At 36.8% G+C, this 18,119-nt stretch overlaps 1 protein-coding gene and 1 long non-coding RNA gene across 2 annotated transcripts in view; one reads left to right on the top strand and one right to left on the bottom strand.

Moving 5' to 3' along the window:
- The window catches only part of CCDC73 (coiled-coil domain containing 73), a 184,979-nt gene that overhangs the window by 54,136 nt on the left and 112,724 nt on the right, over positions 1-18,119 (bottom strand). Inside the window, exons 8-9 of the mRNA XM_026454068.2 lie at positions 15,370-15,505; positions 15,049-15,128 (exon numbers count right to left, since the gene is read on the bottom strand). Coding sequence (XP_026309853.1) covers positions 15,049-15,128; positions 15,370-15,505 — 216 coding nt within the window. The remainder of the gene's footprint in view (positions 1-15,048; positions 15,129-15,369; positions 15,506-18,119) is intronic.
- LOC111554669 overlaps positions 13,537-18,119 on the top strand; it is a 42,970-nt gene continuing 38,387 nt past the window's right edge. Inside the window, exon 1 of the long non-coding RNA XR_002735315.1 lies at positions 13,537-13,620. This is a non-coding gene — a long non-coding RNA (uncharacterized LOC111554669). The remainder of the gene's footprint in view (positions 13,621-18,119) is intronic.

Here is an 18,119-nt window from a genome sequence, read left to right as displayed (position 1 = left end):
TTAAGAAGCAATAGCAAACAATATTGAACATGTAGAATGGACCAGATCATGAAAGCTCTGGAAAGCCAATTAAAGAAGTTGGGACTTGATTTGGTAGGCAAAGGAGAATTATTTATCATTCCTTCTACATATACCAAGTACCTCCTATGTGTCAGGCACATAGAATTTAAATCAGTATCTTGGTAAACTTAGTCTGGCAAAAAGAATGAATAAAAACTAGAGAAAAGAACACTGGCTAAGAGGCTATTACATTAATCCAGGCATGAGATGATGAGTGTCTATAGTACTGAAAAATGGAAAGTAAAAAGGAAAAGGAGAATAAAGGAAAAAGATTAGTCAAAAACGAGTCAAAGATGATTCTAGAGTGACTAAGTGAAACTGGAAGAAAGGAAAAGGGGACCATGAAATGTGAAAGGAAGAAATATAAAAATGGAAAGGGGATGCAAAGTGTGCTTCACTGATGGAAGAGACAAAAAGTATATTTAAAATTATGCAAAATAAGAGACAGAAAATGTCCTGAAACAGACTCTTTAAAAAGCCAAAAAATACAAATTATCAAGCCTGAACCAGAGGTTGTTAACTATTCTCAAAAAAGTCCTTCATTTACATTTTTTTCAAATTACAAAAGGCTAAACATGAATTCCCTCAAATAAAGTTTCAGTGTATCAGTGATGATTCATTTTCACAGGCAGCAAGATGGCTTCCTTTGAAAGGAGAGTTGCATGAATTTTTTTTTCAGAGGTAGAGTGGATGGAAGAGTAAAGAATCCAATGTATGACCTGTTAACCCTGAAGTTACAGTAAGTCACAAAAGGAGATGATCTACAGGTAGCTGAACATATAGAACGAGAGATTAAGAGAAATGTGAGACTGAAAAACTATGTATGCCATCATGCACATGAAGTGAATGGTTGATTTAAGAAGTCTGAGCTCACTGAAAGAAAGACTTTGAAAAAAGCAAACAGAGACCTTAGGATAGAGTTGTGGAAGAATGGAGGAAAAAGATAATCAGGGAGTCAGAGAAATTTATTTTGTAGTAGATGAACTTGGAAAAGTTAATTATGACATAAATGTCATAAAACCAATCATTTTATGTTTTAAATATCCATAATTTTGTACAAAACACATTATTTGGTAATGAAAAACACAAAGTGTCAGTAACAGGATGCTTTAGCTATAAATATCAGAAAGCCATAACTAAACCACAAAATAATCAGAAAATGTACTATCCTATAACAGGGACCACAAAGTTAGGCAGGGTGGTTGACCCGGATACTCAGTCTAGTTCAATATAGACTAGTTATTTTCATGTCTCCACTTTCCATTCTTGGGTCTCTTCCTTAGACTATTAACAAGAGGCCAATTCAGGTATTATATGGCAACTGTATCATTCTGGGACTCATTAAAGAGAAAGAAAATGTTTCCTTGAACTACCTCTTGCTTGCCAGAATTGGATCACATGCTCATTCCAGGACCAAACACTGCCATGGGGAACGGAGTAATATTAATTGGCTTGGAGACAGAATGAGGTGAAATGAATGTTGGGGAATTGTCACAATGTCAGTTACAACAACAGTGTCAGCTAACGTTGTAAAAATTACAGATTGTTTAGAATACTACTATTACAACCATCATGCAAAACAAAGTGAGGCAAAGTAGAAAATCTTTTTTATAAGCTGCTTGACATTAATTCACCCAGTCTCTTTGGGTCTCAGTTCCCTCTACAAAAAAAAAAAAAAAAAAAAAAAAAGGAAAAAGTTGGATCCAGTTAACAATTTTCAAATCATGCCCTGAGAAATTTTAGCAGTTCCATGGTACCCCTCCAGGCCTGCTAACAGAAAAGAGAAGCCAACAAGTATAGCTCCAGGGTTCATCCAACCCTTCCTTCAACCACAAAGGCTCTACCTTTATTTGCTGCAATATTGAGCTTCTACATCTTTTCAAAGTGCTTTTTCATACATTTTATAATTTTATATTTATTACACATATATAAAACAGGAAAGGCAGATATTATTGTATTTACATTACAAATGAGAATATATGTGTGTGTGTGATGGCTCACACCTGTAATCCCAGCACTTTGGGAGGCTGAGGCAGGAGGACTGCTTGAGCCTAGGAATTCAAGACCAGCCTGGGCAACATAGTGAGACCCTATCTCTGAAAAAAAAAAAAATTAGTCAGGCATGGCAGCATGCCTGTGGTGGTCCCAGCTACTCAGGAGGCTGAGGTGGGAGGATTGCTGGAGCCCAGGTGTTCACCAGCACTGCAGTGAGCTGTGATATTGCACCACTGCACTCTGGCCTGGGCAACAGAATGAGACCCCAACTCAAAAAGAGAGAGAGAGAGGTCGAGAATACAAAGCGGGTAAAAAAGAAAAGCAACACCACCATGCTCTGGGTCATGTACCTCTTTGGGATGGCTATAGTTGACAGGTTTAAGTTTTAAAGAAAAGGTCAAGTAATAAGTTAATACGAACACTTGGGGAGGCCAAGGTGGACGGATCACGAGGTCAGGAGATCGAGATCATCATGGCTAACGTGGTGAAACCCCATCTCTACTAAAAAAAATACAAAAAATGAGCCGGGCATGGAGGCGGACTCCTGTAGTCCCAGCTACTCGGGAGGCTGAGGCAGGAGAATGGCGTGAACCCAGGAGGCGGAGCTTGCAATGAGCCGAGATTGCGCCACTGCACTCCAGCCTGGGCGGCAGAGTGAGACTCCCTCTCAAAAAAGAAAAAAAAAAAAAAAATCACAGGTTCTAGAAACAAAATTTGTCTGTATTCCAATCTTGGTTCTCTTTTCCTTGTTGTGTAACTTTAGGCAACTTACTTAATAGCTTCATTTTGCTTTAAGTTCCTCATCTATAAAATGGAGATAATAAATAAAAAGTCCCTGGCATGTAATAATCCACGCAACCAGTATTTGAGCATCTACCATGTGCAAGGCACTGACTGTTACCTATTATTTCTACTAAGCTGAATTCAAGGGATTCTATGATTGCTACAGCTGCATTGTGATGTAGAATTATTTTCCCTACTTGTAAAATAAAGTTCTCTCAAGTATTAATGAATGGCATGAATATTTAAGTATTCCTTTATGTATTTAAATAGTTAAGATTAATAATCTCATAGCTGGTAATAATAAAGATTTTCCTATAGACTATAAGTTCCTCAAGAAAAGGTACAATGTTTCATATTTAAATATCCTGTAGTACCTTAACAGATTCAAACATCTAAGAGAAACTAAAAATTATAATAAATATAAGTACAAAAGAGTAATGAACATGATATAAAGAAAAATGTAATTTACCTTTGTCTAATATAAAAGTTGATAAAATCAAAGGTTTGATTTACTCAGGATAAAAGAAAATGGCAAAAAAAAAAAAAAACTTGATGAGAGCAGTTGCATCACTTAAACATACTATTGTTAATGACACAAAGATTCATGGTCAATTTGCAAGGTTGATTAGAAAGTCGTAGATGTACCCTTCAAAAAAATCAATGAATCCAGGAGCTGGTTTTTCGAAAAGTTCAATAAAATTGATAGACCACTAGCAAGACTAATAAAGAAGAAAAGAGAGAAGAATCAAATAGACACAATAAAAAATGATAAAGGGGATATCACCACCGATCCCACAGAAATACAAACTACCATCAGAGAATACTATAAACACCTCTATGCAAATAAACGAGAAAAACTAAGAGAAATGGATAAAATCCTAGACACATACACCCTCCCAAGACTAAACCAGGAAGAAGTTGAATCCCTGAATAGACCAATAACAGGTTCTGAAATTGAGGCAATAATTAATAGCCTACCAACCAAAAAATGTCCAGGACCAGACGGATTCACAGCCGAATTCTACCAGAGGTACAAAGAGGAGCTGGTTCCATTCCTTCTGAAACTATTCCAATCAATAGAAAAAAAGGGAATTCTCCCTAATTCGTTTTATGAAGCCAACATCATCCTGATACCAAAGACTGGCAGAGACACAACAAAAAAAGAGAATTTTAGACCAATATCCCTGATGAACATTGATGCAAAAATCCTCAGTAAAACACTGGCAAACCAAATCCAGCAGCACATCAAAAAGTTTATCCACCATGATCAAGTTAGCTTCATATCTGGGATGCAAGGCTGGTTCAACATATGCAAATCAATAAACACAATTCATCAGATGAACAGAACCAAAGAAAAAAAACCACATGATTATCTCAATAGACACAGAAAAGGCCTTTGACAAAATTCAACAGCCCTTCATGCTAAAATCTCTCAATAAACTAGGTATTGATGGGATGTATCTCAAAATAATAAGAGTTATTTATGACAAACTCACAGCCAATATCGTACTGAATGGGCAAAAACTGGAAGCATTCCCTTTGAAAACTGGCACAAGACAGGGATGCCCTCTCTCATCACTCCTATTCAACATTGTGTTGGAACTTCTGGCTATGGCAATCAGGTAAGAGAAAGAAATAAAGGGTGTTCAATTAGGAAAAGAGGAAGTCAAATTGTCTCTGTTTGCAGATGACATGATTGTATATTTAGAAAACCCCGTCGTCTCAGCCCCAAATCTCCTTAAGCTGGTAAGTAACTTCAGCAAAGTCTCCGGATACAAAATCAATGTGCAAAAATCACAAGAATTCCTATACACCAATAACAGACAGAGAGCCAAATCATAAGTGAACTGCCACTCACAATTGCTTCAAAGAGAATAAAACACCTAGGAATCCAACTTACAAGGGATGGGAAGGAACTCTTCAAGGAGAACTACAAACCACTGCTCAGCAAAATAAAAGAGGACACAAAAAAATGGAAGAACATTCTATGCTCATGGATAGGAAGAATCAATATTGTGAAAATGGCCATACTGCCCAAGGTAATTTATAGATTCAATGTCATCCCCACTAAGCTACCAATGACTTTCTTCACAGAATTGGAAAAAATTACTTTAAAGTTCATATGGAACCAAAATAGAGCCTGCATTGCCAAGACAATCCTAAGCCAAAAGAGCAAAGCTGGAGTCATCACGCTATCTGCCTTCAAACTATATCACAAGGCTACAGTAACCAAAACAGCATGGTACTGGTACCAAAACAGAGATACAGACCAATGGAACAGAACAGAGCCCTCAGAAATAATACCACACATCTAAAGCCATCTGATCTTTGACAAACCTGACAAAAACAAGAAATGGGGAAAGGATTCCCTATTTAATAAATGGTGCTGGGAAAACTGGCTAGCCATATGTAGAAAGCTGAAACTGGATCCCTTCCTTACACCTTATACAAAAATCAATTCAAGATGGATTAAAGACTTAAATCTTAGACCTAAAACCATAAAAACTCTACAAGAAAACCTGGGCAATACCATTCAGGACATAGGCATGGGCAAGGAATTCATGACTAAAACACCAAAAGCAATAGCAACAAAAGCCAAAACTGACAAATGGGATCTAATCAAACTAAAGAGCTTCTGCACAGCAAAAGAAACTACCATCAGAGTGAACAGGCAACCTACAGAATGGGAGAAAAGTTTTACAATCTACCCATCTGACAAAGGGCTAATATCCAGAATCCACAAAGAACTTAAACAAATTTACAAGAAAAAATCAAACAACCCCATTAAAAAGTGGGAAAAGGATATGAACAGACACTTCTCAAAAGAAGACATCTATGCAGCCAACAGACCCATGAAAAAAATGCTCATCATCACCGGCCATCAGAGAAATGCAAATCAAAACCACAATGAGATACCATCTCACACCAGTTAGAATGGCAATCATTAAAAAGTCAGGAAACAACAGGTGCTGGAGAGAATGTGGAGAAATAGGAATGCTTTTACACTGTTGGTGGGATTGTAAACTAGTTCAACCATTGCATTAGACAATGTAGCAATTCCTCAAGGATCTAGAACAATAAATACCATTTGACTCAGCCATCCCATTACTGGGCATACACCCAAAGGATTATAAATCATGCTGCTATAAAGACACATGCACACGTATGTTTATTGTGGCACTATTCACAATAGCAAAGACTTGGAACCAACCCAAATGTCCATCAATGATAGACTGGATTAAGAAAATGTGGCACATGTACACCATGGAATACTATGCAGCCATAAAAAAGGATGAGTTAATGTCCTTTATAGGGACATGGATGAAGTTGGAAACCATCATTCTGAGCAAACTATCACAAGGACCGAAAACCAAACACCGCATGTTCTCACTCTTAGGTGGGAATTGAACAATGAGAACACATGGACACGGGGGGGGAACATCACACACCAGGGCCTCCCAGGGGATAGGGGGAGGGGGAAGGATAGCATTAGGAGATAAACCTAATGTAAATGACTAGTTAACAGGTGCATGTATACATATGTAACATATGTTATATAACATTGTAACATATATACATGGCACATGTATACATATGTAACAAACCTGCACATTGTGCACATGTACCCTAGAACTTAAAGTAAAATAATAAAAAGAAAAAAAAGAAAATAGTAGGTGTAAGTATAGTGAGAGTTCAATTGTTGATTGAACTAGCTACTTTACTCCATCCAAGGTAACAACCACAGCCCTTTAGATCACCATGTTACAGATAGATGTTCCTGATTTAAGTGTGAACAGACAAGTGCAGTTTTATTACCAATACTGCCAAAATAAAGGTTAGTAGATGATGAGTGATAAACATTATGTTAAATATGTTAACAGCATATTTTATGGCTAGAGAAAAACCTTTACTGTTGTAACCAGCAGCCCTAAACTGTGAGTTTAAAATAAGTAAATTTTGAATAAGTTCAGATGCAAGTACACAGTAGAAAACAAGTATAATAAATAATTATTCAAGTCCATAGGCCAGATGGTCTTTGACTTAACTTACTGAACAAAATAATTTATTGAATTCATAATTTCCACTGTGGAAAAATATTCAAAAACATAAGATAATAATTAAAACAACTATGGATATTGAAGGATATAAAAAGAAATCTAGTTGTTTCAGTAATTAACATCTTAAAAAATTACAAAATTAATTCAAAGGTAAAATATCTGGTACAGAACCCTAAAGATTTCGTCCCAATTCATATTTATAGGATGTTTGACTGATATTTATATTGTTATGCAGCATAGAGTTAAACATCAGAATACTAAAAGGAAATCTTTTATGCTCAACTGATTTTTTAATTTTTAATTTTTATGGGTACATAGTAGGTGTATATATTTATGGGGTACATGAGATGTTCTGATATAGGTATGCTGTGTGTAATAATCACATCATAGAAAATGGGGTACTCATCCCCTGAAGGATTTATCCTTTGTGTTATAAAAAATCCAATTATACTATTTTAGTTATTTTTAAATATACAATTAAATTATCATTGACAATAATCACCCTGTTGTGCTATCAAATACTACGTCTTATTCATTCTTTCTAATTTCCTTGTACTCATTAACCAACCCCACCTTCTCCCACCCTGCCCCTCACTACATTTCCCAGCCTCTGGTAACCATCATTCTACTCTCTATCTCCATGAGTTCAATTATTTTGATTTTTAGATCCCGCAAATAAATGAGAACTGTGATGTTTATCTTTCTGTGCCTGGCTTATTTCACTTAACATAATGACCTCTGGTTCTATCCATGTTTTTGCAAATGACAGGATCTTATTCTTCTTCATGGCTGAATAGTACTCCATTGTGTATGGGTACCACATTTTCTTTATCCATTCATCTGTTGATGGACACTTAGGTTGCTTTTGAATCTTGGCTATTGTGAACAGTGCTGCAACAAATATGGGAGTGCAGATATCTCTTCAATATACTGATTTATTTTCCTTTGGGTATATGCCCAGCAGCGGGATTGTCAATTGAGTCTACTTTTTAAAAAAGATATTAATCATATTGGCTTTAAAATAATGTATACCTTTCTTTACACAACAGAGTTTCTAATAGCTTGCTTTAAAGGTGCTTTCTTATGCACTAAGATACGTTTCAAAGGAAAACAAGCAATAATTCCCTGAAATTTTGATTTTTCTCTATTTTTTCCTAAAGCAATATACACCTGGATGAACTAGATATTCACATGACTTAGAAAGTAAATTATTAGATAGTGGGCAGGCGCGGTGGCTCATGCCTGTAATCCCAGCACTTTGGGAGGCCAAGGCAGGTGGATCACGACGTCAGGAGATCAAGACCATCCTGGTTAACACAGTGAAATCCCATCTCTACTAAAAATACAAAAAATTAGCTGGGTGTGGCAGCGGGCACCTGTAGTCCCAGCTACTCAGGAGGCTGAGACAGGAGAATGGCATGAACCCAGGAGGCAGAGCTTGCAGTGAGCCGAGATCGCGCCACCGCACTCCAGCCTGGGCAACAGAGCAAGGCTCTGTCTCAAAGAAAAAAAAAAAAAAAAAAAAAATATATATATATAGAATAGCTTGTTTTATACTAGTGTTCTGTTCCAGGTTCACTCCTAAAATGCAATGTCCTGTTGATAAAAGGTATATGGGTAAAACTTGTATTTGGATAAAATGGCTTATAATCTTCTGCATAAAGATTGGTTTTCTAAAATGTTTTTCCTCTTCAAGATTACAAAATGTGACAAATGTCTATGTTTTTCTACATTTTTCAACAATTGAAAACATGGAGCTGTTATAATCAGCTAAGTCTTATAGGAGATACTCTAAAATGCATCAATTCCTGTTACAATTATTGCTATGAGACAATAGGGAGGCTGGGAGGAGAAGGGTATAGAAAATCAGTATATGACTGACAAAAGTAAAAACTAATAATTTTTTATGTCTTTCTCTTTTATATATTAATTACTTAATCTCAAGAGTATAATAAATTAAAATCAGAGACCTCACTAAAAGATCTTCCACTGAAAAATATGCTTTTGATTTTATAGACTTTATAAGCCTTTAAATATCCTCAACTTTTAGTACACTGTCTGTTTTCTAACCATTTTATTCAAAGCTATTAGTGCAGCAAATAAACAGCAATGCTTTGATCTCATTAAATTACAACTTATAGTTCCTGGAGTCATAAATATTGCGCTCTTTTCTCCTTCACCCCTCCCTTTCTGGAATGGGGTAGTCTGTTTAATATCACTATCTCCTTGAGTGCTCTGACATTTACTCAGACAAATAGCAGAGGTTATGAATGCTGCTCATAGATAGTATCAGGAATTCTTCATGATTGCCATAATGGTGAACTCAGCATTCAGAATGGTAATACCTAGTTTTTATCTAACTACTAAGTTTGGTCTGTTTAACTCTGCTCCACAAAAAAAAAAAAAAGGAATTCCATCTTATCACAATAACAACTGTTCTGGACAAAATCATAGAACAGTATAAGAGAAATGGAAATTACCTTTGGGAGAATTAATGATTAGAAGTTTTAAATAAGTGATACAACCAATGTTACAAAATTTGGTTCTCTTCTGAAAAAGAAAGTTAAAAAAAAAAACAAGCTTTTCCCAAAGTTAAAAATCAAAGCTACATAAGATATATAAAATATAAAATTAGTGTACTTACAATGTCTACAATATTAAAAATTGGCTCTGAATATGTATTTTAAAATTCTCACCCTTTCAGTTACTTGAACTTTGAAGTCGCAAAGGTAGTTAAATTTTCTCACTTTACCATTCTGTAACAGTCTGTCTTCCAAGAACAACTTTGCAGCATGAACACTGACACGAATGGTTTCTAGAGTGACAGAGACCACTACTACATGACATGTTACTACATTTAAGTAGCCCTAGCCTAGGCCCCAAGACCTGAGAGAAAGAGGCAAGTGTCCTCATGAGCAACACCATTCTTCTCACACATAGAAAGACATTCCGCATCTTCTTACATAAATCCACTAAGGGTATCTCTCCATGAATCTACATGAGCCTCATCTCCATCTGTAGGTCAGAGTCTTAAATTGTGCATTAGAAATATAATAGGCAGGCCGGGCATAGTGGCTCACATGTGTAATCCCAGAACTTTGGGCAGGTGGATCACTTGAGGTCAGGTGTTCGAGACTAGCCTGGCCAACATGGTGAAACCCTATCTCTACTGAAAATACAAAAATTAGCTAAGCATGGTGGTACATGCCTGTAGTCCCAGCTACTTGGGAGGCTGAGGCAAGAGAATGGCTTGAACCCAGGAGGCAGAGGTCACGGTGAGCCGAGATTGTGCCATTGCATTCCAGCCTGGGCAACAGAGCAGAGCAAGACTCCGTCTTAAAAAAAAAAAAAAAGAAAAGAAAAGAAAAGAAAAAAGAGAAGTGAGTGTCTGTTCATATCCTTCGCCCACTTTTTGATGGGTTTGTTTGATTTTTTTTCTTGTAAATTTGTTTAAGTTATTTGTAGATTCTGGATATTAGCCCTTTGTCAGATGGGTAGACTGTAAAAATTTTCTCCCATTCAGTAGGTTGCCTGTTCACTCTGATGGTAGTTTCTTTTGCTGTGCAGAAGCTCTTTAGTTTAATTAGATCCCATTTGTCAATTTTGGCTTTTGTTGCCATTGCTTGGTGTTTTAGTCATGAAGTCCTTGCCCATGCCTATGTCCTGAATTAGAAATATCATTTGACCCAGTCATCCCATTACTGGGTATATACCCAAAGGATTATAAATCATGCTGCTATAAAGACACATGCACACGTATGTTTACTGCAGCACTATTCACAATGGCAAAGACTTGGAACCAACCCAAATGTCCATCAATGATAGACTGGATTAAGAAAATGTGGCACATATACACCATGGAATACTATGCAGCCATAAAAAAGGATGAGTTCATGTCCTTTATAGGGACATGGATGAAGCTGGAAACCATCATTCTTAGCAAACTATTGCAAGGACAGAAAACCAAATACCGCATGTTCTCACTCATAGGTAGGAACTGAACAATGAGAACACTTGGATACAGGGTGGGGAGTATCACACACTGGGGCCTGTGGTGGGGTAGGGGCAGGGGGGAGGGATCGCATTAGGAGATATACCTAGTGTAAATGACGAGTTAATGGGTGCAGCACACCAACATGGCACATGCATACGTATGTAACAAACCTGCACATTGTGTACATGTACTCTAGAACTTAAAGTATATAACAAAAAAAGAAATATAATAGTCTATTATGTTACAATGAAACGTTTTCATTTAATGCAAAATAATTAGTACAAAATTTATGAGGCATATTTTCTTTTTTCTTTTTTTTTGAGACGGAGTCTTGCTCTGTCGCCCGGGCTGGAGTGCAGTGGCCGGATCTCAGCTCACTGCAAGCTCCGCCTCCCGGGTTCACGCCATTCTCCTGCCTCAGCCTCCCGAGTAGCTGGGACTACAGGCGCCAGCCACTACACCCGGCTAGATTTTTGTATTTTCAGTAGAGACGGGGTTTCACCGTGTTAGCCAGGATGGTCTCGATCTCCTGACCTCGTGATCCGCCCGTCTCGGCCTCCCAAAGCGCTGGGATTACAGGCTTGAGCCACCGCGCCCGGCCGAGGCATATTTTCATAAGAATGCATAAACTAATTGTATAAAGGCTTATTAATATGAATGTTATTTTATTAATATGAATGCTATTATTCATTTGAAATTAATTGATATGAATTAATATTCATATCAATTAATTCCAAATTAATTATTAATGTTATTTAATTACTAAAGTCATTGTTAAAAATATTAAAACATAAATGAACCAAAGAGACATCAACGAAAATGTGTTTATTCACAACTACTGATTTAATAGTTATTTATATTTGTATTTGAAATCTATATTGATAGAAATGAATGGTCCTTTTAATAATTCTTACTTGGGATTCCAAACAGATTTTTTAAATTATAGCTTTTTCTCTTTATATTAAAAAGAGCCACCTCTAATTTTCGAGGATGTATCTAAAAAGAAATGTTTTCTACATATATATTAATTGTACTCTTAAGTAGTTTGCTAAATAGACAGACTTTTAAGGGCCAGAAATATGATTATCACCACCCATTCTAATATTCTGTACTGAAATACACCTATGCTTTTACTTTCTGATCCCTCAGGTATAAGAATAAAGTCCAAGGAATATAAAACCAATGTATTGGCAGTTATAACAGTGAAGATATACATATCACAGTCAATAGTATTCTAATATTAATGGTCTTCAAACTCTGACTTAGCATTTAGAAGGTACTGCTACCCAAAATATACAAAGAACTCTTTTTTTTTTTTTTTTCTTCTGTTGAGACGGAGTCTCACTCTGTCGCCCAGGCTGTAGTGCAGTGGCCGGATCTCAGCTCACTGCAAGCTCCACCTCCCAGTTTTATGCCATTCTCCTGCCTCAGCCTCCCAAGTAGCTGGGACTACAGGTGCCCACCGCCTCGCCCGGCTAGTTTTTTGTATTTTTTTAGTAGAGACGGGGTTTCACTGTGTTAGCCAGGATGGTCTCCATCTCCTGACCTCGTGATCCTCCCGTCTCGGCCTCCCAAAGTGCTGGGATTACAGGCTTGAGCCACCACGCCCGGCCACAAAGAACTCTTAAAACTCAACAATAAGAAAACAAAAAACCCATTAAAAAATGGGCCCAAGCCCTGAGCAGACACTTTAACAAAAAATATACACAGATGACAAGTAGGTATATGAAAATACGTTCAATATCATATGTCATTAGGGAATTGCAAATCAAAACAAGATACCACTACACAGCAGTCAGAATGACCAACATCCAACCCAACACTGACAACACCAAATGCTAGTGAGGATGTGATAGCGAGAGAGGCTGTGCATGTGTGAGGACAGGGAGTATACGGAACTCTGTATTTCCCACTCAGTTTTGCTGTGAACCTAAAACTCTCTAAAAATTGTTTATTAATTAAAATATATTAAATTATATTAAAATAGTGAAAGTCCATGTATATATAAAAGTAAAATGCTTGGATTTTTGGTATTTTTTTCCTTTTAAAAATAGGATCCTTTAGAGTCAAGACAACGGCATTGACCCAAATTAGTAGAAGTTATTATTTTCCTCAGAATTAATGGTATATCTGAATGATGCCATTCATATTCATTTATCTCTTGAGTCCAAAATATACAACTAAAAATATAGATGAGGTTTAGAGTGCAATCTTTGACTGTGAAACAACTTTCTCTGTACTGAATCAATTAGCCAATACAAAACTGAATTCCTAACTTTGGCCTCACTAATGTTTTACCCTAAACTAGTGTATGTCAGAATCCCAACAGAAACAGATGGCACACATAAACTAGGATAACCTGAAGATGGGTTTATTTGCAAAGGTGCAGGAGGATATAAAGGAACCACAAGGGATGGCACAAGTTCCACTGACTAGCAGCACTGTAGCTGTCACCACATCTAGACCCAGAAGGTCAAGAAGAGAGATTACTGGAACCCCAAAAAGAGACAGGAGCATGTAGATTAGGCCAATTTGAGAGAAATAGTGATCTATTGAGGGACATGGCCAGCCTGAAGTTATCTCAGAGGGAAGGAATGGGGGAATAAACACCCTGATTCACTCTCTCCTTCCTCCCATCTCCTGCCTAGGCTCTCCACTGGCCCAGCTCAACAGGAAGTCAGAAGATATGGAAGCCCATTGATGCAACCCATATACGTAAGTCTTCAAAAGGTAAGTACAGATCTGGAGGGGCAAATAGAAGATTTTTTTGCATACCAATATAATAACTACAAATTAAGTGCATTTTAAATGATACTCAGTAAATATTGTTTCAAAATATTTATGGAGTGCCAGTAAGCATAGGTACTTAATTCTCTCAGAGGTAGGGAGGTGGTCCTAAAATGATTCAAAGTGGTATTGAGAGAGGGATTGGAAGGGAGTGGGAAAAGGAAAACAGATGTCATTCTCTATAGAAAGAACAAAGCCTTACCTACTCCTATCGTACCAACTCTTCCTTTGTGTCAGTTGGAATATTTTTAGTTGCAAATCATGGAAAACTGAATTGGCCCTAACCAACCTGGTTTACGTAACAATGGGGACTAATTGGTTCACATAATTCAAATGTCTAGAGGTAGGACAAGATGCAGGGTTGGTTGATTCAGTTAATAATGTCATCAAAGAACGGGTTTCTTTATATCATACCAATCTGGCATCCACATTGTCAGGTTCCTATTTGTTGGCTTTTCTCATGGTTGTAGGCTGACTGCCAGCCACGGTAGAGGTTACGTTCTTCCTAGTTTATAACCAGAAGCTAGCTAAAGTCATTTATCCATTCCTGAACCAATGCCTATGGTCAGAGGAAAGAAATATATTTGTGCTCTCCTGCCAATTTGGGGCTCAGCTCTAAAGCTGGAGACATCAAAACAAAAATCTAGATAAGGTTAGGAAGAAGGCAAAGGGATACTGAAGCTCAGTAAGCAACAAACAAATGCTCAGTTCACAGCTTCATTCATGATGCTCCAGCCATATCAGACGTTTTTTAGTTCCTCAAATATACTAAACTCTTTCCTGTCTCAAGACTTTTGCACATGCTATTCCCCTTGCCCAAAACATTACTCCCTTCCCTCCTCTACCCTCTTACCCCAATCTAATAAAGTCACCTGTGATGTCCTCACACCTTTTACTTTTTCTTCAGCTCATTTATAATAGTTTTATATTATTTAGTCTGTGTAATTACTTGTTTTATATCTGACTCCACCACCAGACTCTAACTTTCATAAAAGTAGAAACATGTTTTATTTTCTTCATAGCTGTATCCTTAGTGCCACATAGCAACCAGTACATAAAAGTCACTCAATAAATATTGAATGAATGGTGCTAATAAGGATGACATACAATGAATCCTTATAAGGTGTTCATGTCACCATAAAAATGCATGCTACTGGTCACAAGTCAAAGAAATAATATTTTGAATGGATTACAACAAATGCACTAATTATCTTTACTGGAATCATAACTCAAAACTTATGCATCTGTATTGAAAACATTTTATTTATCCTTCTACCAAAAAATTCTACCCAACTGTCCTCTAGTAGTAGCCCATAAGACTATTTTACATTACAATTTTTACTTAGTAGTGTGAAACTATATCAGTCATACCTTCTTTAAACTGCATATTTCATCTTCTTGTTTTTTATTTAAAGCTGAAAGTCTTTTGTTTGATTGTATTGCTTCCCGTACTGCAACATTAAAGACACTTAAGAAAGCATTATATACAATGTGTATTTCAAAGAAAGTACCATTAAGATAAACAGGGAAAACAGTAACAATGCAATACATATATTATTAAATTTAGGTAACAGTCATTAACTGCCATTTACTATTATCAGTATTATCATAGAAATTCAAAGTATTCCTAGTAAATAAGTCCATTCAAACATTCTCTACTGAATATGTATATTTAAATAAGATAGCACATACCATTTTGTTCTAACTTTTCATGATTCTCTTTTACCAATCCAAATTGACCTGTTATTGTGGCATAGTACTTCTCAATTTCACTCAGTTGCTTATGATAGTCTTCTTTAGCTAGAAGATGTAACTGGACCTTCTGTTCCTATTTTGAGGAGTAATTTTAAATGTTATACATATAACACACACACGCTCCCCTACACAACAAATATATAAAAATATATTGTGGTAAACAACTGCTGTTAGTAATATAACATAAATAAATGTCATTTAAAAGTACTCTCTGAGTAAACTGCAAGGAGGAAATATTTGTTAGGAGACATTTCTAAATCTGTGTAAAACTAAAGCAAACATATTTTTCCTATAGCAAAATAATCACTTCATATTATGTTTCCCTTGTTTGCAATTTCTTTTTCAAAATCTTTTTATAAAAAACGCTAATCAGCCTAACACTAAGAAAAGTGAGGAGAAAATTAAAGCAATATTGTAGTACTTTAGGAGATATTTTTTCTTTCTCTAAATCATTTGAATAATCAGGATCTATCTAGATCACTGTTTTGATTCTTTGTCCTTTCAATTTGCTAGAATAATTTCAATGTGCATTACTAAAATTCAAGTAATTTTTCTGACATAGATTTTAATTAATATAGTACCTTCTCACTGCATTAAGAAATGAAATGATGAGGCAGGAAGAATGCTTGAGGCTAGGAGTTTCAGACCAGCCTAGGCAACATAGCAAGACCCCATCTCTACAAAAATAAAAGTTAGCTGGGCGTGGTGGCACATGCCTATAGTCCTAGCTACTTGGGAGATTGAGGTGGGAGGATTGCTTGAGGCTAGGAGTTTAAGGCTGCAGTGAGCTATGTTCGGCCACTGAACTCCAGCCCAGGTGACAAAGCAAGACCTCATCTCTAAAAAAGAAAAAGAAATGACAAGGATAATATCTCTCAGTGACAGGGAAGCAACATAGGATAGTAGATAGTCTACTTAAACTGGAGACATAATTGGTAAAAATTAGACCCTACTTATATAATATTATATGGGCCTCCACTGCTTTCAGCTAAAGGAACTACTCTTACCATACTTAGGAATATGACTTCTAACTCTTAAAAACTAAATATTATGTTAATAAAAATCAATGACACTTGTTAAAAGTTTTTTATCTTCATTTGACATTAGCAGAATCATTAATTGGTTTCACATCTTTCATTCATTTTTTTCCCCATCTGCTTCACCTTCTATGATGAGCAGTTCTAAACAAAGAACAGTATAGGCCCATCAATTAGCACTCAATAATTGTTTTCTGAATGAACCGTTGTTGTCTTATAGAGGGGGTTCTAATAGTAAAAATTTGATTTTGCCTAACCAGCATCTATTTCCCTTATCTAACAGCACCACAATTTACTGTATTGAAATATTTTTTCTTCATTATGACGTGAACTAAACTTCATTACAATGTGGACTACACATTACAACAGGACTAAAATTCAGGGGTCCTATTCTTCCCTAATTAAGAGAAGGGCATGTTCTCAAATTAAACCAATTGATAGCTACCTTCTTGGAATTTGAATGTTGAGCAAAAAGACTATATAAAACTAAAGAAGTTCAGTAGTGATCCTATCTAAACTGATATGAGACCTCTGTTGTGGGTTCCTACATCCTGTCTCATAAACTCTGGAATTACTCTGAGTCCCTGTTCATTCTCAAACAATTCTTTATTCTCTGGTTGATTGTGAATGCCTCCCCTAAGTTAACCAGAGGCATTTCTTACTGCTTAAAACCAAAGTACAGGCCGGACACAGTGGCTCACACCTATGATCCCAGCACTTTGGGAGGATAAGGTGCGTGGATCACAAGGTCAGGAGTTCGTGACCATCCTGACCAACATGGTGAAATCCCGTCTCCACTGAAAATACAAAAATGTGCCAGCCATGGTGGCATGCACCTGTAATCCCAGCTACTCAGGAGGCTGAGACAGGAGAATCACTTGAACCCAGGAGGCAGAGATTGCAGTGAGCTGAGATCGCGCCACTGCACTCCAGCCTGGGTGACAGAGCGAGACTCCATCTCAAAAAAAAAAAAAGAAAAGAAAACAAAAACCAAAGGACAGGTAGTAGAGCATAGTGGTCAAAAGCTAGTCCGCCTATGTTTAAATCTTGTTTCTGCAATTTAGGGTGACCTTGGGTAAATTATCTACCCTATTTTTAGGATGAAGTTTATAATAGTATTTCACTCATAGGGTTGCTGTGAGGATAAAATGAATTAATATACATAAAGCACTAAAAAACAGAGTCCATCACGGCCGGGCGTGGTGGCTCACGCCTGTAATCCCAGCACTTTGGGAGGCCAAGGTGGGCAGATCACGAGGTCAGGAGATCGAGACCATCCTGGCTAACACAGTGAAGCCCCATCTCTACTAAAAATATAAAAAATTAGCCGATGTGGTGGCGGGCGCCTGTAGTCCCAGCTACTCGGGAGGCTGAGGCAGGAGAATGGCGTGAACCTGGGAGGTGGAGCTTGCAGTGAGCCGAGATTACACCACTGCACTCCAGCCTGGGCAACAGAGCAAGACTCCATCTCAAAAAAAAAAAAAAAAGCAGAGCTCATCATATAAATATCACAATAAAATGATTTGTTATTATTCCTTAACTGATAAAAATATCAATAGTTTTAATTAACTTTTATTTAGAATAAGCATGGCCTTTTAAAAATATTCATGAAGGGCCAGGCACTGTGGCTTATGCCTGCAATCCCAGCAC

Source organism: Piliocolobus tephrosceles, chromosome 13 (assembly GCF_002776525.5).
Source record: "Piliocolobus tephrosceles isolate RC106 chromosome 13, ASM277652v3, whole genome shotgun sequence".
Taxonomy (NCBI): domain Eukaryota; kingdom Metazoa; phylum Chordata; class Mammalia; order Primates; family Cercopithecidae; genus Piliocolobus; species Piliocolobus tephrosceles.
The sequence above is the reverse complement of the archived record's forward strand: the minus strand, read 5'-3'. Positions and strand labels throughout refer to the sequence as shown.